The sequence below is a fragment of the Chiroxiphia lanceolata genome, chromosome 1 (assembly GCF_009829145.1).
Source record: "Chiroxiphia lanceolata isolate bChiLan1 chromosome 1, bChiLan1.pri, whole genome shotgun sequence".
Classification (NCBI taxonomy): Eukaryota; Metazoa; Chordata; class Aves; order Passeriformes; family Pipridae; genus Chiroxiphia; species Chiroxiphia lanceolata.
Window position 1 is genome coordinate 38,259,772 of NC_045637.1, and position 22,725 is coordinate 38,282,496.

The 22,725-nt window shown below is 36.0% G+C and overlaps 1 protein-coding gene across 2 annotated transcripts in view; it reads right to left on the reverse strand.

Annotated features, from left to right (window-relative positions):
- Positions 1 to 2,690: 2,690 nt before the first annotated feature.
- Positions 2,691 to 22,725, reverse strand: part of RAB2A (RAB2A, member RAS oncogene family) — a 41,198-nt gene continuing 21,163 nt past the window's right edge. For both annotated transcript variants that reach the window (XM_032679513.1, XM_032679520.1), the window contains exons 4-8: positions 20,401 to 20,483; positions 18,956 to 19,048; positions 15,318 to 15,429; positions 6,151 to 6,219; positions 2,691 to 3,877 (exon numbers count right to left, since the gene is read on the reverse strand). In XM_032679513.1, the coding sequence (XP_032535404.1) occupies positions 3,782 to 3,877; positions 6,151 to 6,219; positions 15,318 to 15,429; positions 18,956 to 19,048; positions 20,401 to 20,483 (453 nt within the window). In that variant the 3' untranslated portion in view covers positions 2,691 to 3,781. The remainder of the gene's footprint in view (positions 3,878 to 6,150; positions 6,220 to 15,317; positions 15,430 to 18,955; positions 19,049 to 20,400; positions 20,484 to 22,725) is intronic.

The following is a 22,725-nucleotide window of genomic DNA, read 5'->3' on the forward strand; positions in this document are numbered from 1 at the left end:
AGCACTTTGCTCACAGGACTCAGTTTGAATTAAAGAATATGAAAACAGAAAAGCAAAAGGAGATAATACAAAAGAGAGACTTGATTTAGAAGGAAAAAAAAAGACAAAACCAACCAACTAAAAACCTAAGAAGAAACTTGTAGGACAATCAGTAGTATCAAAAGAACAGTTCATCAAGAGGAACCACTACCTCAGCCCTCAGCATCTACAAAAGCAATACCCTATAGGTAGCAACTTTGAGAAAAATGCAGGCACATTGGGGTGCTCTCATTAGGAAAGACTGCTTTAAAAAAAGAAAAAAAAATCTTCAATGCCTGAAATTGTCTTCTGATATTTCTAAGTTAGTTTAATACGTATTTTTTTATTCAGATTCAGTTTAACTGTAACTTTGAGTCTGATAAGAGGTTTTCCTTTCTTCCCAAGAACAGATATAGTGCTCTAACAGTCACAGGTAAACTCTTAAGGCAGAAATAACTTTCCCAATTTAAATGTATGCCATTTAGCCTAAAACCAATGTGTACTCTTCTAACCCCCCCAATATATAAATACTGCAGCTGAAGGCTCTTCAACGAGCTGCCACCATGAACTGTGTCACAAAAAGCATAACACAGCAGAAAGGATACAACCCTGGAGCAGGGGACAGAGCACTCACTGCCTGCTAAGGGCTTCAGACACTCTTGTTATTTTAGCTTATCAGCAAGTGTTTTTGCAGTCATTTTACCTTAACTCACTGCTGAGTCTGATCTCACGTAAGTCAGAATGACCGAAGCCAACAGAAACACACAGGTGTGTAAGATTAAGGGGGATTGTCAGTCTTTCTTAAATGACTGCCAAAACTCCTGGAGCTTCTCGTTTTAGTAGGAGAGACAAGTCTTAAGTCACACTTAGAGGACTTATCACTCCAAATTTACTAACTCCAAGGTTAACTATGGCTTGTACCATATGCTAACTGGAAATAAGGGAAACTGCACCTTAGTACGATTTTTTGGTATCGATACTTTTCCATTACATGTAAGAGCTGTACAAGTTGATGGGGAAAAATTAAATGTTTTAGCTCTTTGGTTGTGAAAATGCAACTAATAAAAGCAACTTGAATTCAACACGAAATCTCAACAAGTTATCAGTCACTCATGTTCAAGTAAAACCGAAACCTGGGAAAGAATAACCTTGTTAAAGCACATGTTCTAGAAGTAAACCATCCTGCTAGGTTCTGTGCTATATAATTTTCAAATTCTAATAGGATAAAATAACATCAAGGCTTCTCAAAAAAAAAAAAAAAAACCAAAAACCAAACAACAAAACTAACCCCACAAAAATACAGAGATCTGTAAATGGCAACAAAAGGATTATGTGCGCACAAAGTTTGTGACAAAAAGCCAGCCACAGTGCATGGAAACTTCAGTTTTGTTCTAGCTCCTCTTTGAAAGTACCAGATTCTTAACATAATGTACAGTGTAAGACTGACATGTGAGCCAGGACCAACGAGCAGGATCAGCAATCAATCGCATACATGATGTCAGTAAGTCACAGCGCATTCCCCCTGCCCCTCACCCCCCAGAAAGCAGCCCTGGTGGCTCTTTGCTATAATACCCCTAGACTCCTGGGCAGTTTTATACCTCTTCAACGCTTTCAGAAAATGAGAGGCTGTCAGAAGCTTCAGTTTTGTAAATCATCACCACTTAAAACAGTGTGCATTTTTGTTCTTCTTGGGATAGGGTACAAATCCCCCCTCAGCTCCCTTAATGGGCAGTTTTTACGGCTAAGAGAAATTTATTCCCAGTTGTAATGGAGCTGATGCTGCTACAGAAGAGCACACTTTTTTCACATATTGTCTCAAGCAACTAAGTTCTACAATGTTGCCAGTTGCAAAAAAACTTCAGATAGTTAATTCAAGCAAGTACTCTAGTTTGTGCGCTCCTTGTGAACAGCAAGTTACTACATGCCAGTTTTCCCTTGGCATCCACGGAGTGCAGTCCTATGGTTTTACTGTTCAGTCCTATTTTTACTGTCATGCAACACAATTTTCAAATTTCAACTGAAACAATAAATGTGCTTTATAAATGCAAATTTCATATAATAAACAGTTAACAGTTGAAAGTATCTGAATTGAGTAACCTCTTAATAAATAGTTGAAAACAATTATATTGCATTGCTGATAGTGTTCCTAAGCGTGTAGAAAAGAACTGTTCAGCAACTAACATAAATCCATACTGATTGCCCTTGCCCGTAGATACCAACAAAAGGTTCCACACATTTTTTCAAATTTTATTTAATCTCAGAACCACTGCTATGTTACACCTGTCAGGCTGAAGTTATTCACTTTGGATGTAAAGTTCTGACAATCAGAACGGGTAACATGAGGTTCCCAATCCTCCCATTTTGTGCTGTGGTGAGTATTGGTCCAGCAAGACAAAGTTTTGCAGTCACTGCCCCCCACTCTCTTTTTTTCCCCCCAATACACAAAGCATGGCCTAGCATTAGTGTCACTCTTTTATCTGCAATTATTTAGATAGGATGAGATGGAAACTCAGTTGTTTGCACAGTTGTAGGAAAAGTGACATGAACACTCTGTATTTTAACAAATAAACGCTTAAACACAGGATTTTGTTTTGCACTGTTGCAACCCTTTCACTTGAGGCAAAACCTGCCCTCCCCAACCACCACCATAATAAGTACCAAAACATTTCTAGTTTTGATTTTCATCAAGATTTCCAAACTGGCAGATTTTATTTTCACACCCTCTTCACAATAGACAAGATGCTTACCATATATTTAGGATTACAAGTTGTCACTAAAAGAAAACTTTACACAACCACTATACATTTAGGTTGAAAAACTGTCCTTGCATGAAAAATATACTTAGAAATCAAGTGGTAAACAAGAAAAAAAACATTGAGAAAAGATTAATGTTTTTATAATGTGCCATTTTAAATTTATCAACTCCTCCTCTACTTTTCATTCATACTCTGTTTTTACCTATAGTATTTGTTAAGGCAAACAGCTAATCCATTTCTGAAGAGGTGCTGTGGAAATTGTGGACAAACAGCAAACATTTGGCATTAAAATAGATAGCACGCATGTAGCCTCTAGTAATATACATTAAGCATCTCTCTTGGACTTCAGGATAATGATGGGGAGCATGAACATGCTAACAATGTCAAAAAGGCTTAAAATTTAGCATCCAAGCAATTTCTAGTAATGCTTCTGTAGTTTTCAAGCTCTAAGTAGTATAGAATTTATGCAAATGCATTAAAGAATTCTAGCTTGGCAAGTACACCCAAGCAGGTTATTAAACTATATATACAGAAAGTGATAAATACAGAATTAAAAGAGTCCTTCCGCTTCTCTTCATAGCCTTGAAAATTGACAAAAAACTTGAGGACAGCTCTACAATATTAAACATTAGGTAACCGCAGGAGCTGGGAAACCTAACTACACAAACTGATTAAAATACTCAGATGACTTTGTAGTGTTTAATACAATTCAGTTCGTAGTCAAGGGCACAAGACAACATTTAACAAAAATAATCACATCAATTGACCTAGAAATCAAATGTAAATAGATATGAATACAATCTCCAAAATCTGTCTTTAAGTGAACATTAACCATTTATTCAAAGTTATACAAGAGTTTGAAGGATAAAGTCTTCTGCAACAGGAAACCAACTTACAAGGTTCATGTCTCAGTTGAACTGAAGTGGAGGCGAGCGGGGCGGGGGAAGGGAAGGGTGAACAAACAAGTTAGTAGGCCCCATCCAGGCAGCTAGAAAGTAAAAACAGGCTCAACAGCAGCCTCCTCCAGCTTGTTGTCCTCCCTGATTGCCTGCAAGTGTTGCATTAGTAGCAGCATGTTGAGGGCCAATTTTTATGCCATTTGCCTGAAATGAAGTTGAATACACAGTGTAAATACTTTAAAAGACTAATATACTTGAAAAGCTGCTTTTTCTATTTAGAATATAGCAAGTTCTCCTAAGGTATGCAATAAATATAGCAAAGTTTGTAATTTTTTAGTAACGTGTCCTTAGTGATTAAATATAATTTAAAAGAAGATGCCTTCCTTCCTTCTCATTTAAATTTTATCTCCATGTTACACTCTGTAGCTTAAACTCCTAACAATAAAACTCACAAAGCAAGAATTGTATTTGAATACTACTTGGCATAAGGCTTTAAAAATACATAGCATTTGTTAAGAATGTATAACCTCTCCCCTCTTGCCAAAACCTCCACTAGTTTAATAGTTTAATATAAGACTTTTCCTCTCTAGACAGCATTTCTTTCTGTGTTGAATCAGCTGTAGAGGCTAAGGGCATACGAGTGTTCTGTGTCATCAATAATTTCTGTGATCCCAAAAGACATGGCTACTTGCCAAGAACCCACACACAGCGTAGCTCTTTCATTCATCAAAATCACACTTATATCTTAACCCTCACTCCCTCAAGTGGATTTTACCTAAAAATACAGCACTTTGAGAAAAGTAATACAGTAGCTTCAGAAATTAAGCTCTTAAGGAAACTCTGCGTCACAGCAAATCTCAGATTTATAGTGCTTGGCAGTTGTTCTGCAGCAGTGGTAGCCTTCGGGTTTCTGGCACTCGCTCAGTATTGACAGCAGCTGATGTGGTTTCTTTTCGCTCTTTGACTCCTCTTTAATAAAAAGCATGCCCTATGGCTCATTGGTTTTGCCCCCTCTGGGCTGATAGCAACTTCTTGAGGAATCAAGGAGCCAGACTTGGCATAAAGCCAAATAAGTAGCACGGACTGTTGGCTCTTGACAGCATATTGCAATCAAAGCTCCGTAAGGCACAGTAAAGCAGTCAGCTACTATATGAGACTCAACAGATACAGCGAGCATGCTTGTTCAGAAACTCTGATTGCTCTCCAATTTATATTGTACTACCAACTGCATTTTCTTCAGGAAAAACATGAAAGAAAATTTTAAACTTTTCATCAGTGAACGGAGTTTAAGAAATGTTTCACCAAAACACCACATGCACACACACTTTCCAGTCAGAATTAGTGTCTCTGAAGGATTATTATTCGAGTCTTATTTAGCTACAAGTTTCCTAATGCAATACTTTGCATATTACTGAGGTTTCTCATTTTTTCCTCTCTGAAGTCATCAGCAATATTTTTAATAGTCTAAGTTTTCTCATGTTGAAATATATTACGCAGAAAGAGGTGAAGCTATTTAATGGAGTCCTGCCCATTCCCTCACCACTCTAAGCAATTCTGCAAAGACTGTAATGTTTAAGAGAAGCCTCAGACTGACAGTCCTGGACACCCCCACTCACAGAACAGAAACAGAACACGGTGGTGGGTGCAGACTTCCATGTGTGGTTTCCCTGAGCACCTCAGCAACAATATTGAGGGACACGCAAGCTAAAATACCACCTTGGACATCAGGAAAGACCAACCACATTGTCAAATTTAAACTTTATGTGGTGTGACTTTTTATGTGAATGTTAACAGAGAGCTTATATGATTTTAACATTTCTATACAACACTAAGATGTCTATTTACCACCAATGAATTTGAATCTGCTTTTTCTATGGCCAAGAACCTCTCTCCAAACTGCTCAAGATTTTCCACAGCACAGTAATTTCAAAATTCAAGAGAGACATTATAGGTCTTTCTAAGCTCTTGCATTACAGAAGTGCTCCCTCCTCCACGTCTCTACCCCCACTCGAAACAAGCAAAGGGACAGGCCCCAATAATTTGTAATTTCAGTAATGTGCATAGGCAAAATGGCTAATCTTTTATTCCCTACAGTATTCAGCCACCTAAACCAGGAACATTTCAAAAGTCTTTTATGTAACTCTCAAAGCAATCCCTCCCCTACACTGGACAGCTCATGGAGTGCATCTGGCATATCAACATGGTCCCCCATTTACATAGTGGAAAATTATCTTTGAAAACAGATGACACCATATGGAGAAGTGGATGAAAGTGGATTTTCTTCTCTTTTGGGGATTTATATTATTTTGCGATGTTTCATGGATGGATAGGGTCACTTATTTTAATCCATTTTTATCACAATGGCAGACAATTCTATATCCAAATGGAACAGACAAATCTTTTACTGTCCAGCCTTCTAGGGAAGGTGAATTTTGTACCTTTAAAAAGGAAACAGTGTTCAAAGTACTAAAAGTTACCTCATTATTAATGTCAAAAACTCCTTCCTGGATTTTCTCGTAGATCTCCTTTGCAGTATTAATAAATGCCTAAAACAGAGGAAAAAAGACCACAAACACAATGAATGAGATATCCTTTGGTGTAAGATGCACTAATTGGAATTCAATCTCATGTGCAATTGTTTCAGCAAGACTCTCCTTCCTGACCTCTGCAGGAACAGGTATGACAACAGCATCCTATAACCTACCCTGAAGCAGCAATGGATCACCCGCTGTTTACAAAAACAGTGGCACTTTCATAACATCTGTATTCTACAATCTGTTGTCCAGTAATTACAGGGAAAAAGTGGTTTTTAAGATATATAAATTACTTCTAAATTATTTATTTCTGACCCTTATGGATAGATTGTGTGGCAGATGGTTTCCCCTACCCTTAATATCTTTGTAATAGGCCACTCTAGATTAGAGTGCTTAGCAACATAAAACCACAGGGTACTTACCATGATGATGTAAGGATGCTGTCTGCTGGATGAAACCTTATGCTATCATTTAATATTCACCTAATTTTAAGAATGTATTCTCTTTAATTAATCTTGCACACAATAGGCAACAGACATCTTAATAAAAGAAAAGAGATGCCCCAGGTTTTATAACAATTTCTATATAAAGATCTATTGTTTTAATTCAGAGAAAATACTTTGACACTCAGGACTGAAAAGGTGACTGATATAAATGTTTTTGGTTAAAGTTTACAATCAGTGATTCCATTCTTCATCTCTCATTTAGCTTTATAGGTCAAGTAATGCCTAAAATAATGTACAATTTAGGAGGTAATGAACAGCACCTAGTAATTACAATAAACATACAGTTCTTTTTGTTTTAAAATACCAACACCATGCAATCATACAGGACATGCTACTTTCTGCAGAAGCCTATAATAGCAAATACAGATCTAATTCAAATATAAAAAAGTAAACAGGGTTCATGGAGAGGAACAAATCATACTTTTCCTCATTTCTACACTGGAAGCATTTGACTGCTGAACTTGCCACCAGAGCTTTGTTTCCTAATTAACAGGACTGATATGTTTTCACCTTTAAAGGCCTTACAGCTCCCCAGAGTAATCAATCTACTGCAGCTCAATTACTGCACCAAGCACACACCACAGTCAGTGAAGGAGACTTGAACGACTGGAGCAGGAGTGGAAAGATATGAATATGCATAAACTCTAAGTGGGTGATCGAATCATCACAGAGGGTCATGAGAATTTGCAGCAAAATAATGAGAAGAATTAATCATTGCAGATTCACAAGGCACTTAGGAAGTGAGTTCGTTTTTCAAACACATGTTAAGAGTTGAGGAGAAAAATTGGCTTTCAGCCAACTATGAATTGATTCAAATTCCTCAGAAACTGAAGTTTTACACATAACAAAAAAATTCAAAAACTTATCTTTGTTTCTGATAACACACTAATTATTGTAATGGCCTCATACATGGGCCTACTGAAAGGTATAAGTCAAAAACTTTGGAAATTCACACAGCTGGAATCTGCAAGGATACTTGCTTGCTTCTACTTCAGTGGGACATTAAACAGAACTTGAAGTCTTAAAAATGCATTATGATAACTTCATGTAAACAAGCACTTAACAATTGGCACTTCTAATAATTCTAGAACATGCTGGCTAAGTACGCCTAGGCTCTTAGAATTTATGTCATGAGAATTACACTACATCTACAAAAATTACTTCAGAGCAACAAAACTAGCATTTTAACAGACTAGAAACTCCAAACTAACACAACTGATTACAAATTATCTCCTGGATGCTACATTCAAGAACAGATCACTGTGGGAATGCAAGATGCACTGGAAAACAGCATTGCACAAACACAAACATCCCCCCCCTTTATTACACGTGTAATGTACAAAGCAAAAGAGCACTGAGTTCAGTACAGTCTATTTTAATATTAAACATATTGTCTAAGAAACTGTTGACCTGAAAAATCCAATTATTACTTTAATCTCAGTTCTATCATTTAAGTTCTCTCAGAAAGACATATCTGACAGTCACATTCCTCAGTGATGCTGATGCACCACACATTAGTGTTAAAACAGCACGTACTGTTATTCCATGTGGCAAAATGCCAGGCTGCACTGGGTCACAGAAATAATTCCTATTTGAAAACAATGGTTTGACAAGAATATAGCACGTAATGAGTCTACCTCATGTTCTCTTCTTGGTATGGATTCTGAAAAATTGCTACTAATCAGCCATGAAAAGAGACTTGAATCCCTTGAGACTTCCATTTGTTTCTTGCATCCATGTATTTTAAGTTCACTTATACTTCAAAGTGTAAGCAGACTCAAAATAACCACCTGAGAACATCACTGAAAACAGCAGTCTACTTACTTTAAGAATATCATATCAGATTTTGGTATTGCATGCTAGTGCCCCAATTAGCAAGGACAAGAAGATGAACTTGGTGTAATTGTCTTCTTCTAAAAATCTCTTTTAATACTGCATGTTCTAACTCTTCTCTGGAACATACAGTATACTACAAACTCTTAATTATTTATGGGCAGTTTATCCTATTTGCAGGTTAACTGAGCCCTAGATGCAGAAATACAGAGCTGTTTCCCCTCAAATCCAGTTTGGATTTATCAGACCATGTGTAAGGGACTGCAAGAACACAGCTGTAGCACTTCACAGGCCAACTTGGATCCAGGTGCAGCTTAGCCACTTCCACACAACTCAAGACCTCAACCAGTAAGCCCACATGGACTCAGCTGGCTGCCTAGCAAGCCTACTGCAGTCACACCGTACATTCCCATAATGCTGCTGCTACTAAAACACTACACAAAGACACTTGAACCATTCCATCCCACATCAGCTCAGGTTGAGGTTTATTTTCACCACTCCAGGAGAGACAGTACCAGACTCAGCCTGGATTTATACAAAGTCACCTGAAAGATGGCAAGACTCTAGTACACAGTACCTCTATTACTCAGAAAAGAAGCGAGAGACTTTTGCAAAAACAGTATATTAGATTTCCAAACAAAAATTCTTGACTGCATTTCCGGAAAATTCAAGAAAACAATGTAACTTCAGGAAAATGTCTACATTTAATGTTTAACTCTTGGTTTTAATCTTTCTAAATCACAACTTACTGATCCTTTTATGCATGAGACTACTGAATATACCTGTACCACAGCATTAAAAAAAAAAAAAAAGGTTGTATACAAGTTATTCAGTGATTTGTTTTAATGTAATGAGTTTTTCAATTGTGTGCTCATTAAAACTAGGTTCTCAAATAAAAGTAATACCCGTTGAGGAAAATTGTGTTGCTGTACAAGTGGGAAAGTGAGTCTTGCAAGACGTGATCTGCCTGTTGTGTCACGCCTGCACCCACTGCAAAGCTAACAAAAGAGGCTTTTGAGTCACAATATACCAGTATAATATCACTTCAGATTATTTGTATAAGGAGTTTCCTAGATTATATTGCAACATGAGAATCAAGAAGTCTCATAGTACTCACCTCAAAAAACCCCCGAACAACCCCAAACACAAAACCCCAACTACCAAAGAGTACAGATGCTGCATTTAAGGTAAATTAATCCTAAAAACACTGAAGGTAGAATTATATCAACTTCAACATTCATGTCATCACACAAGTGAACAAGGTAATGTAGGTTTATTCCCCTAAGACAAAACCAGGAAGAATGAATTCTATAACTGGTAAAAACAATGCAAGAAGTAAGGGAATAAGTTCCTGATACCTCTGTCTTATGGAAGCTGTATGCAGGAGTAATAATAAGCTAAAGGCAGCAGAATCCAACTTATAGAACAGCTACAGTTAGTTTTTACTTGTATTGACATATTTACTTATGTCAATAATGTCGCTTCTCTTTCTAAGAAAGTTAATGCTATGACAAGAATTTGAGGACTTAGATACAAGCTGAGCATAACAGGAAAAACTTGTCAATGAATCACTGATACTTTTCAAAACTCAGATTTTACAAGCTCACCTTTGCCTAAAATCAGACGCGATCAGCTTCAGCACTGCCAGCTCGTGGAACATGCTGCCCTCTGGTGGCAATGTTAAAACTAAACAATGCTTGGCAATAAAAATTGGGCCATCATTAATTCTGGATTCTTTCTTACAATTAAATGAGGAATGTTTAAAGATTAAATACCTCACAAATTCTAAAGCATGACCCTCAGCTCCGTAGTCAGCCAACACCAGGAATTTCCTCCTCCTCTCCAACTTCTCATCTTATCTTTTAGCAACATGATATGATATGATATAGTTAGATTACTCTAGTATTTAAGAATGCATTTGGAAACAGTAACAAACATGGACTACAAATGGATTTACCCCTACAACATTTATCACCACAGTGTGTAAGTGGTGCTGGATGGCTACTTAATACAGTGAGATTCCAAGGCTCTGAGCAGCTCTTTTATGCACACACAGTAAGGCAATACTTTTTACAGTTAAAGAATCTTTCAGAAAGAAGCCTAGTACACTAAAAGGGCTGAAGAGGGGTTAATTATCAAGCAGTAGTAAGGTGCTGTATAATGAACCCCAACACATTTGTAGCCTTATATTTTCACTATAGGTGCAAAAGCACAAAACAGAACTTGACAGCAATTTCTTTATACGTCCCCACTGAGGCACAATTTCCTGATAAACTTACTGGGAAGATGTACATTATTGGGGCTCAAATTATCTTGAAAAGTCCTGTAGCTGCTATTGAACAGTTACAAAGGATAAAATATCTGAGAAAAAAAAAGATGAAACCCTCAGAACTAAGAATCCATCTCTCCAGAAATCTACAGGTCAGGCAGGCAGTATCATACACTTCATGCTCTTCTATAGAGCCTGAGACTCTCAATTAACTGAGACCTTTTATTCCCATCATATCACAAGATGCCCAGAAGTCCCAAGAACCATGGCAGAGCTACTGTTCCTTACTGGGTAGTTGAGGCACAGCCCAGGAATTTGCTACAAGAAGCTAAAAGCTGTCAATCTTCACTGGAGACATGTGTCCTGCCCCTTTTCCCTCCCACAGTTGAACTGACACGAGCTATAACCCCATTTTCTCATGGGAGAAACTAGCTGAAGTTTTACACAGCTGAAACGTCACAGAACTTTAAATTCCAGGAACCTGAAGGAATACTGGTCCTGATACAAGTTAAGATAAACCTAACTCTTGGGTTTTGGTTTGCTTGGTTGTTTTTTTTAAAGACTCATGACCTAGAAATTCTGCTCTTTTGCAAGTTCTAGTCAGATTACATCTTGTGTATTACTCTACCTTACTATGAAAAGTATTAACATCCTAGGACTTTCAAGTTTTATTAACTAAACCCCTAGGTACTATACTACCAGGTCAAACAACTGTTTGTTTACCAGCAATTAGTTATGTTCAGGGAGGGTGTGGAAGGGCAATAAAACACACTTCTAAAAATCAGTTCGAATTTAGATGCTGCCAAGCATCTCATCTTTCCATGACATTTTCATTTTTTTCCCTTCAGAATATCATAAAAAGCCATCTTCCTTCCCTTATCTGTGCCCAAGCAGTGCCACTGTTGAGGCAATGGGGGCTTTGAATATTCATTACCCATTTAAGCGAAAGTATAAAAGAATCTGCTTGAAGAGAAAACTAAGTTACAGCTGGAACAGAACCACTGAATGACCATCCTGCTCCATGTAGCAGAAGTGCTCCATTGCTCAGTCAAAACCATTAGTCTATTAAGATTTAATCCTAAATAATGAATCCATTATTGCATTCTATTTATGTGCAGGCAACTTGGAATAACACAAACAATGCTCTTAAAAGTTTGGCATAGGGATATATAATCCCCTCCATATAGGAAACAACTTAGTAAAACCGACTCCCACACCAGGAGTCAGTGATACACTGGTACAACTGAAGTGAGATCAGCTTCTGAACAGTGATGGTCTCTGGCACTGCTTTGACCAGCATTCAAAAAACTTTCTGGCTTAAGGTTGGACACATAATTAATAATTATCAATTATTAATTAATCATTACTAATAGTAATAATAATATTATTAAGTATTAAATATGGAATTAAAGAATCATGCACAAAGTGCAAATGAAAGAATAATGCTTCCCAAATACAGCTAGGTAACCCTACTTCTTGATAATCAGTGCACATACGTGGATTCAAACCACTGATATGCCAGGGACAAAAAGATAAGCACTGTGTGCTGTAAGAGATTGCATGATCACCCTGAGTTCTTGCAGGTGATTCCACTCTGCCTCTACAAGTGTTAAGACACTGCCCAAGCAGAAAGCATTCAGCAAGCTCTGAACTGCAGGTCGCAGATAAGACCAGAATTAACAGTCATATACTATTCTTGAACTATCAAGGAAGAAACAAATGTGCTAAAATTGTTAATGACTCTTGCAAATGAGAGAAAAAAATCTTGTGTGTTTTGTGTTGATTTAATGCAAGGTCAGAAAGCAATGGATGTTATGATTAAAACAAGTGCAAACCTGCCTGCGGTTGGGACTTCAGACTTACACATATACAAGTCCCCCAACAGGCATCACAGTGTTTTCTCAGGCAAAAAAGTAAATAGGCAAGACTGAAGTCTGCAAACAGTACATCAGAGTGCACATCACCCATCCACAACTCAACAAAGTAGAGCAAATATGATAACCAAGATTCTACTGGAAGAAAGCCCTCAGCCACGCTCAGAGTGTACCAGTATTACTGAAACTCCAATACAGCTTAGAAATCACTAAGAAGAAAAAAAGCCAAAGAACAAAAGAATCACTTATGTTTTGATAGCTGGCTACCTTGACAGCTTTAGACAGAGCCTAAAGGAAATCAACAACAAACCCCTGTTTAAATAAATATGATACTGCTGAAGAGACTAGCATTTATATCCTTGCTCTGCAGTCAAATTATAACCCTGTGCCTAACCTTCCCCCCAAATCCTTCTATCCTCTTGATGATACAGAAATTCTTTTTGCCTGATACCATTCCACATCCAACATGATGATTTAACTCTGTGGCCACAGTGAATTCTTCGAAGTCTCCAAAGTAACTACGAAGGAAGAGCCTACACCTGCTTGTACTCCCTACCATCAATTACCTGTTGTGCAAACAGGGTAGAAACTTCCCCAACAGCCTTGCATAAGATAAAGAACCAATGGGAAGTTTTCCACTGCTAAACATTTCTATCCAAGCTATAGGTTATGAAACAATCCTGAAGAACACAATGAACATTTTAAACTGTCTTGAGATCCAAGCACCAAACAGGTCAATGCACTGCTACAGCTACAGATTTACTGAGGTATTCCACAGCGTTGGAAATCAGGATTAAACAAAGGAGACAGCTTAAAAAACATTGACAGAAGCCAGTTTGTTCATATAAAGAAACTACTAAAGATTACGATTTTGCTCCTGTAGCTGTAACTATTCTAAATCATGCCACCTATTTTAGTGTTGACTGAGAACACCATTTAAGGAATGCACCTGACTGTCACTGAAAAGGAGTATATCCTAAAGCTTTTCCATCAGAATTAGGAAGTTAGCACACACATCATTCACTCATATCATCAGGAGAGAATTCTATTTGAACTTGTTTGACAAAGAACTTTATGCTCATTTGCCTTCTGATAATCAGAGATGCATTAGGTATTGGACAATTCATTCACTAGGACATATTTTTTGACACAAAGAGAGGTGATAATGTTAGAATCAGGTAGTAACAAACCAGACTGAATTCTGTTAAAGCAATGTGTAACTTACTCTAACTTTTCAAAAAAACTAGAATATTTCAAAAGCAAAAGGCTTTACCTCTAAAAGAATACCTCATTGGTTGCACAACATTTTACATTTAGGACAACTCTGGAGAAGAATAATGTAGATCAGGTAGTGTAAGAAGCTGAACTATGTCATGCTATTATAAACAAGGTCACTGTGGATGTATGAACTGAGTATGGCCTTTAAAGACATGTGAAGCAATCTTCCTGCTTTACATAGCACTAACATCTCAGCTGGAGCTCTCTGTTCACCACTGTACTGCGTCTGGCTAGAATGCCGTTAGTTTCCTTTACAGCCTGTATGGTGCTGTATTTTGGATTTATGACTAAAACAGTATTGATAACTCACTGATGTTTTAGCTAATGCTGAGTGTCAAGGTTTTGTGTTTCTTACTCTGCCCTCCTCCTGCCAGTGATCAGGGTTAGGGTAGGCAAAATCATAAGGGACACAATACAGCCATAACACGGCCTAAGGGTTATTTCATATAATCTGACATCATGCTCAAGAATAAAAACTAAAACGTAGTCAAAGTCACTCTTGCTCACAGCTAGGAGTGACTGCCTTTCTGTAACTCTTCTCCCACATCTTTCCTTCATTTTTTAAACTCTATCTTAGCCCTTGAGTTTTTCTTGCTTTGGTTCTTCTAGTGTTTTCCCCATCCTGCTGGACAGAGGGACCAAGTGAGTAACTCGGTGGGCATTCAGTTGCTGGCTGAGAGCAGCCCACCACAACCCCTCTTCAAGAAAGGCATGCAGTACATCAAGGTGAGATATGCAAGAACTCACATGTGTCCAGAAATATGAACAATAAGCCAAACTTGAAAAGACTTAAATTCTTTAAAGAAGAAAAAACTGAAAAACTTATTCAAATACATAGCAGACTACAGCAACCAAGACAATGACCTCTTCAGCAGCTCTGTAGAGGACAGAAAAAAGAAGCTGTATGTGAATCGAAGCAAAGAAGATTCCTACCAGGTAGTGGAAAGATGACAACAACACAGATACCAAAGCACTGCAATAGATTGCTCTGAAGAGCTTGTAAAATATTAGAGGCTTTAAAATAGGTTAGAGTTACATCTGTCAAGAATACCAATAGTTTGGCTTGCTTTGGACTAGCATATCTATTCTAGTCTTAGATTTCAGTGCAGACAGAAATCAGCCATTTCTCTGATGAAATACTTATAAAAACTCCACAAGTACATTAATAAATCTCAACAATATAATCAGTGCTGTGCAAACAGGTACAACATAGACATTGTGTTTCTCGTAATATAAATTAAGAAGTAGTTAATTTAAGTTAAGGAATCAATGCTCTAGAGAAACAATATCTGTACAAAGTGTAATTCAAAGCAACTGTTTTAGTAAAATGCCAGTGTTCAGCAAAGTTACCTCCTCTACATTGGAAGCAGTTTTGGCAGATGTCTCCATAAAGATAAGTCCATGCTCTCGTGCAAATGCTTCACCCTCTTCTTTCTTGACTTCTCGTCTAGATTCTAAATCACTAAGACGGAAGAAAAAAAAAAAAGTTATTACATGGTCCAACATGTCCATGTAAATATTATTCTTCACTGGCATGCTTATAAGCCTTATAAACCAAGAGCCCCTTCCAGAACTTAAGTAGATATGGATACCTATTCAAGCCCTTACATAAGGTAGAATTATTGTAAGCCTTGCACTTACAGTATGCGGAATAGCCACAGGCATCACACTTGCTTGAGCTATCAATCCTAGCTGACATAAATCAAAGACTTCATGAAATGGCTTTCAAGGATGAGTGTATACTTATTCAGGTATTCCTTGAATACTAGCTTTATCATTTTAGGTACATATTACTCTCTTCTAGTATAACGTTATCTACCAATCCAATACTGTAAAACTGAGCTGATAAGGGAGCTTTATAAATTATTTCTTAATATTAAAAATAATTTAAAAAATAAAATTTGTTTTTTCTATTCAGTAGCAGAACTTCATACAGTCCATTTCTGTTTTGATAAAAAGATCTAAAAGCAAGAATAAGTTCTTTTAAACTACATTAGCTCTTCTCTCCCAATAAGCTAGCATTTAGGTTTTCAAAGTCCAGGCCTAACTGTCTAATAGCAAAAGAAACTGAAGTGACTATTAGACAATTTCTTGCTTCCTGCTTTCCAAGCAATTTAGTTGAAAGTTAAATATTACATAAAAGACCAGAAAAAACCCCTCTTGGACTGGACAACTGAAGACAAAACCGTTTCTATAAGTCATATAGACAAGTATGTTACTCTTATTTTTTAAAGCTTCTTTAGGAATAGTCCTTCTTTGTAAGTATATTACATCTTAAGCTACAATGGCACACATACATAAATAATAAACACAAACTATATTTTTCAGTAAAGTCTCATCTAAGTTGTGCATGTAAAAATATCTCCTCAGATACACATTTTTAAACTAAACAGCATGCAAACAGATATGTTTAATTTGCAGTAAGAATACAAATAAAAAGTATCATACTAGGCTTCAGTGTTTGCCAACCTTGTAATCATACACATATTAAAAATAAATAATACTCACTGTGGCATCTATTTTGCAGCAAAGCAGGTTTTTGTTGTTTTTAACAACTAAATGTTAGCTCAAATGAATTATAGATTCAGCAGATCATTTAAACATTAAAAAAATAGTTTGAAGAAATACAAGAAATGTTTTCTCAAAACAATTTTGAAATTGATGTTCATTATATTTAAGCACTTCCAGTATTAGCTATCTGACATTCTCTTTTTGAACCTAAGCAATGTCTTTATTTGCTAAGATCATGCTACCCTCAAAAATACCTTTCTTAAAACCTTGATTCACTTGTGTCATGGAGATAACACCGAACACGAAAAGCTTTTTACTTGAAATAGTGCAGCTGCATCAAAAACTGCAGTGACAGCCCAATCAAAATTCACTACCGATACCTAAACATATTCTTAAAGAGCTTTAACTGCTTCTACTAACCACAGTTGTCTTCCTCTCTCCATTCGAATAATTCGAAGCATTTGGTCTTACTAGATCAATATAGCTATGCTTTGTTCTGGAAAGAAGATTAAGTACAGTATTTGTCATGTTTTCACACTAGTATTTGTCATGTTTTCAACAAACAGCCATTATATTTCAAACTAAATTCTCAACACTCTTAAAATCCAGCCATAAGTCAGTACTACAAACTTATGTCAAATGCACTTCTGGGATTCATAAGAACAGTATGTATTCCTTCAAAAATATTATGCTAGTATACATGTTCTTCCTTCCATCCATCTCTAGTAGTTTGCCCTACAATAAGAACTTTCAGGGTAATGCAAGGAAATTGAAGGAGTTTTCTTCCTGTACTCCTTGAAAAAAAATCTTCCTTAAAAAGCTTCTTAAAGAACTTTAATCCAGGTGGCACCTTGATCTGTAACTCAATTTACAGTACAAATTTTAAGAATATTTATTGCTTGAATAAAACCTGGTTTAACTGGGAATTTCTGAGCTAACCGCAAGCAGCATATTATAACATACAATCATGGTATAGTCTGCATCAGCAGAATGTAAGACATGAAAATTTAGTTTAAGAGCTAAGAATAATCAGGAATAGTTACAGATGTCAATTAAGTATGCAAACACTGCACTTTAACACTTCTCTCAGTGCCATATTTTTATTCACAAAGGCATAAATACAGTTGTTCAGGGACATCACAGGCTTACCAAAGCTTCATTTGATAGAACAGATTACATTTTTATATTGTTTTGTGAAGATTATGTTTATTATATTCCTCAATGAAAAAGAAAGTTGTCAGTCATCTTCCAGATTAGGTACAAAAAAAGTTGACAAACTTCACAATTACTTAATGCTTAACATGTGTTTCAGGAGGAGGTAGCAGCAGTGGGTAGACATAGGGGAAAAATAAAAGGAAGAAAAGGGGGAAGAAGAAAGTACAGAGTTGAACAGGCCTGAGTAGCAAAATCAGACTCACTCTATCACAAGGCTGTTTCTCAGCAGCATCTAAGAAATGATCTAGCTGTTAATTAAATTTTAAGGAGCAAGCATACACACCATTATTTCGACTCACATCTTTACCTTCAAAAATTGCTGAGGCATGGAGACAAGTTCAGGTCAATTAGGTAAAGGCCCATAACTAATGGATTATTAAATTCTGAGGTGATGCTTTTGATATTTTGAAAAAATCCTGCATCCAGCAAAAAAATCTAGACATGATGCTACAATTCACTGCCTCGAAAACTAGAAAAATTACAGATGAACTTAATGTATTCACTGATGTGTTTTTATAAAGACCTTCACTACAGATCAAAGTCTCAGCATCATAAGGACCATTTTATAATTTTGGACAGTGTACCTGATGAGAAGACCAAGTAAATAACTGTTTACAAATTCTGTAACACTTCTGAAACTTTAATTGTATTTTCATCACCCAGTGAATTCACTAGGAAATGGTGAAAAAGCATTCTCTGCCTCCAACCCTAGAAAAAAGGTACAGAATATGAAACAGGCTAATTCAGAAGCATCTCATATAATCATTGAGGTACATACTTTTCACATTTGAGAGAAGTTTCTGAAGTGAATCCTGTGGTATGGGTTTCTGAGTTTTTTAAAATGACATTGTCTCTGCTGTGATTCTTAACCAAAAACTAAAGCGCTTAAGAACATCTCAAATTAGGAATCTTATTCTCTTTATAAGGGAGAGATATAGGTCCTTCTAATTGGTTATTCCAGATGAAAAAAACAATGAGAAAGTAATTCACACAGTCCATGACTTCATGCACTCACAGTCAATCCTTTAGAAATAAAATTATTTCTAAAAAAGATACTCAGAACGCAAGGTAGTTGATCATGTGCTGCACATTGTATAGTCTAATTAGAATAGGAGAGGTTTTAGATTTACCACAGAACTATGCCCAGTGACTGAAAGGAATTTAAAGGCAACATTTTTCCTACAAATAAGAAAAAAACAAAAACTGAAATACAGAGTCATAAATCTTTCCCTCTCACAAAATAATAGCTGATAAAACTTTACCTTTTGTTTCCAATAAGCATTATAACCATGTTGGAATTGGAATGCTGACGAGCATCTTCTAACCAAGTTGTCAAGTGGTTGAAAGTGTCCCTCCTAAGTTATAAAAGAGAAGGAAAATTAAAACCAGTATTTCAAGAAATCCTCTGCCTCTCTTTGTCAGCTCCTCTACTTGAGTAATCAAATCATTTATTAGTACCCATGCACCAGGGATAAAAGCTAGTAATCCCTTTGTGAGAGGTAGAATAGTTGAACGAAAATTTTGTAAACAAGAAGCGTTAATGAACTCTGCCTAAAAAGTAATTGAAAACATGTTTGCTACAAAGAGTAAAGAGGATTCTTACAGTTGTAAGAATCTATAATTTTATATACATATAAAATCTGTTGAACAGAATTTTAAAAGTCCCCAACAGCTTCAACAATTCAAACAACAGTACAAATACTCATACAGTAATGCTTTTTCTACTGAAGGTAGAAAGTGATTGCTAATTTTCTGAGTTTATAAACTGAATAATAACTTTGGCAGTAAAGTCTTTTAAAGTGAGATATACTAATGTGGCATGTTACAGTTTTTACAGAATGTATACATTAAAAATTAAATCTCATACTTGCAGAGTGATTTTAAGATATTAATCAGAGTAAACCCATTTATTTACAAATAAAAGATTCATTTATTGGAAATCCAGTGGAAAGAATATGTTACTTCCTGATATTTAAACATAAACTGGGAACAAAAAGAAAAACATTTAGGAAATCTCTAGTAAAAAGTCATTGCTCAATGCAGCAACAAGAGCCAGGATCCACAAAAGGAGGCATGCAACTTCTGAAAACGTTCAGGCTCCAAAATCTTCTTAAGCCAGCCACAGTACCCACAAGTTTACAGATTACAAGTTGTATATAGAGACTTTATTCAATACAGCAGGAGAATCTTCGTAACTTCTGAACAGCTACTAAAAAAATTAACACATTAAGAGACCTCATAAACACAGCAACAGTAGAGGTTTTTTGGTATCTTTTGTAACCCAACTTGTATGTTTTACTATTTCACTCCTTTGCAGAATGGCACATCAGTAAAATGATCTGCTATAATTAAAGAAAAATTAATGCTCATGATAATAAAAAAATTAGAAAGGAATTAATGAAATATTTTCAGGTCTTTCTCAATAAAGATAATCCAGAGGTTGATGGTCAAATAGTAAAAAAATATTTTGTTTCATTCTTCCTGAGCCTTTATGTATACTTTTTCTTAACTACTATACAGAGAAAATTGGAAGTATATACATTACATAAGCTATTTCTTGATTTTGAGCACTTGAGGAAAGTTGACACAATGTTAGACTACAAATATCTATACAAAAAGCCAAATTAAATGAGACATTTTAGCACTGCTATATATCATAGGACAATTCTACAAAGACATATCATTGTAATCCAGCTGGCATTCTCACCTTGTAATGTCATACACTAGTAAAGCCCCTGCTGCCCCTCTGTAGTATGATCTTGTAATGGAACGGAAGGACTCCTGCCCTGCCTGTAGAAAACAAGGTGTTGTTATTTCATAGCTCATATTTATTTTTTGGTCCTGAACACCACAAACTTAGAATCACAGGATCATAGAATTTTACTTTTCAGAAGACAGGGACAAGGAGGAATATGGAGGGGAAATCAGAGAGGGGACAACTGGGGACAAAGTCTCCAACAGTAGCAAGAGAAGGTACATAAGCAGAAGACACAGACTATAGCACAGTGCTGTTAAAAAAAAAAAAAAAAAAAAAATCGGAACAAGACCTCTAAACCTTTTTTGGCAATCCCTGACAACCCAATTTACTGAATGGCTTCACAATACATGAATCATTATTAGAGCACAGAATGGACTCCTAGCAACTAAGCTCTGAAGACAAATTTGAAAGGAAGCAAATAACCCAGAGCTTCACATTTGAATTCAATAACCCGCTCCCTGGGGCAGCTGTTGACACTAGAATAAATAAAGTCCATTGTAAATAAATGATGAATGACATCTTTACGCCCACCATCTGCTGGTGTAAAGGTTGTTGGAAGGCCAAGGATGCAGATTTTATCCGTTATATCATAAACTGCAGCCAGCTTTCAACAGTCTTCAGATGGAATTCTTTCATAATCATTTTATTAAGAAAAAACAGAAAACAGTCATGAATTCAATTTTACACAATTCTGCTCCACAGTTAATCAATTTCCTCTGTAATTGATAAATAATGCTTGTCAAAGCAGCTACAGGACACAAGAGTCATCTTCATAGGCACTGTGAAAAACTTTAGATTCTATATAAATTAGATAGTTCTCATAGAAAAGTATCCTGTAAAATTCGCAGCACTTAAAAGAACATGCTCAAAAGAACACTGTCCTGAAAAATAAATATTCATAGTTGCAGATCTTGAGCTCCTCATGCTCATGTTTTTCAGAAGAGCTATCTAGCACCTGACACTTGTTAGAAGAAATATTTACTTCTAATATTTAGTAATAACAGATGCTTTAGAATAATTCAAAGATAACAGAACATGTTTAAGAAATACTAATATTAATGCTGAAAAAAACCCTGCAGTAAGCTATTTATCTGCAAAACTATAGGAAACTGCCCTGATTTAAAACCATGAAAAGTAAGAATGAAATACTTATCAAATAAAAGCTACCCTTCAGCTCTGCCTACAAAATTAGTGTATGCATAACTTTTTCTTCTCACAGTTACCGTACTTTTCTTAATATTAATTCAAGAATTCTTGAATTCAAGGAGAACTTGGTCTAGATACTGTTATTAAACAAGAACAGTGGCACAACAAGTTTTGGCATGTTCAGTCTTCAGAAATCATCCTTATCTTCCAGAATAATCAGTTATTTCAGTTTAAGAAAACACTTGATCTTAGCCATTCTGGTGAAAAAAGTTATGAAATACAGACAACATATCTAATAGTTTCAACACGATTAGAATACGCGAGCACATGCTCTTGGGCCGATAGTCCAAGTACATCTTGATGTAAACAGTGACAGTAAAATACAGAAAATCCAGCAGAATACACAGAGAAATAGTAAAAAAACCCCAACAGTTTTTTAGTGCAATATTTGGTTTCCTACATAGAAGTTCCACTAAGCTCTACTTTTTCTCGGTATAGTGACTAGTTCAAGTGGATGGTAGATACATGAAACATTTCCCTCCTAACCAGACAATAGAGTTGTTGTTACCCATGTATTCAATCTATTGCCTAAATTCATACATGACCTGGACTTCGTCTACCACATTAAGATTGCCTGTTTCACCTTCATAAATTCCACCTTGACATGTGAAATTGTTCATCTCCCTGAGTGAATTAATCGTGGTCAAGTAAGATTGTCAGAGGTTTCTAGTAGATCTTATAAGAATTTATGAATTGTGAGTTCTTAAAAGAATCATTTACTTAACAGAAGTTCAGTATATAAATCCTGAAAATACTGTAACATTTTTAATTGTGTCTCACTTGCCTATGTTGAAATTTAAATATCACTGCTTCCTGAAGGGTGGAAAATTGTATCTTTGGTGAAAGGAACACAACTTCCATACACAATAATGAATTTGTGCTTACCTATACCAATGGACAACACAAACTGAATTCCCTTTCATTCTAAGCAGAATAAAACTGAGTTTTTGTAAATAAGCTTCATTATATTAATTTTTATTTTATATGTAATATAAGAAAGGTATTATATAAAAAGAAACATATCTATATAATTTACTGTCTATTTTAACAGTATAATTCTAAATGAGA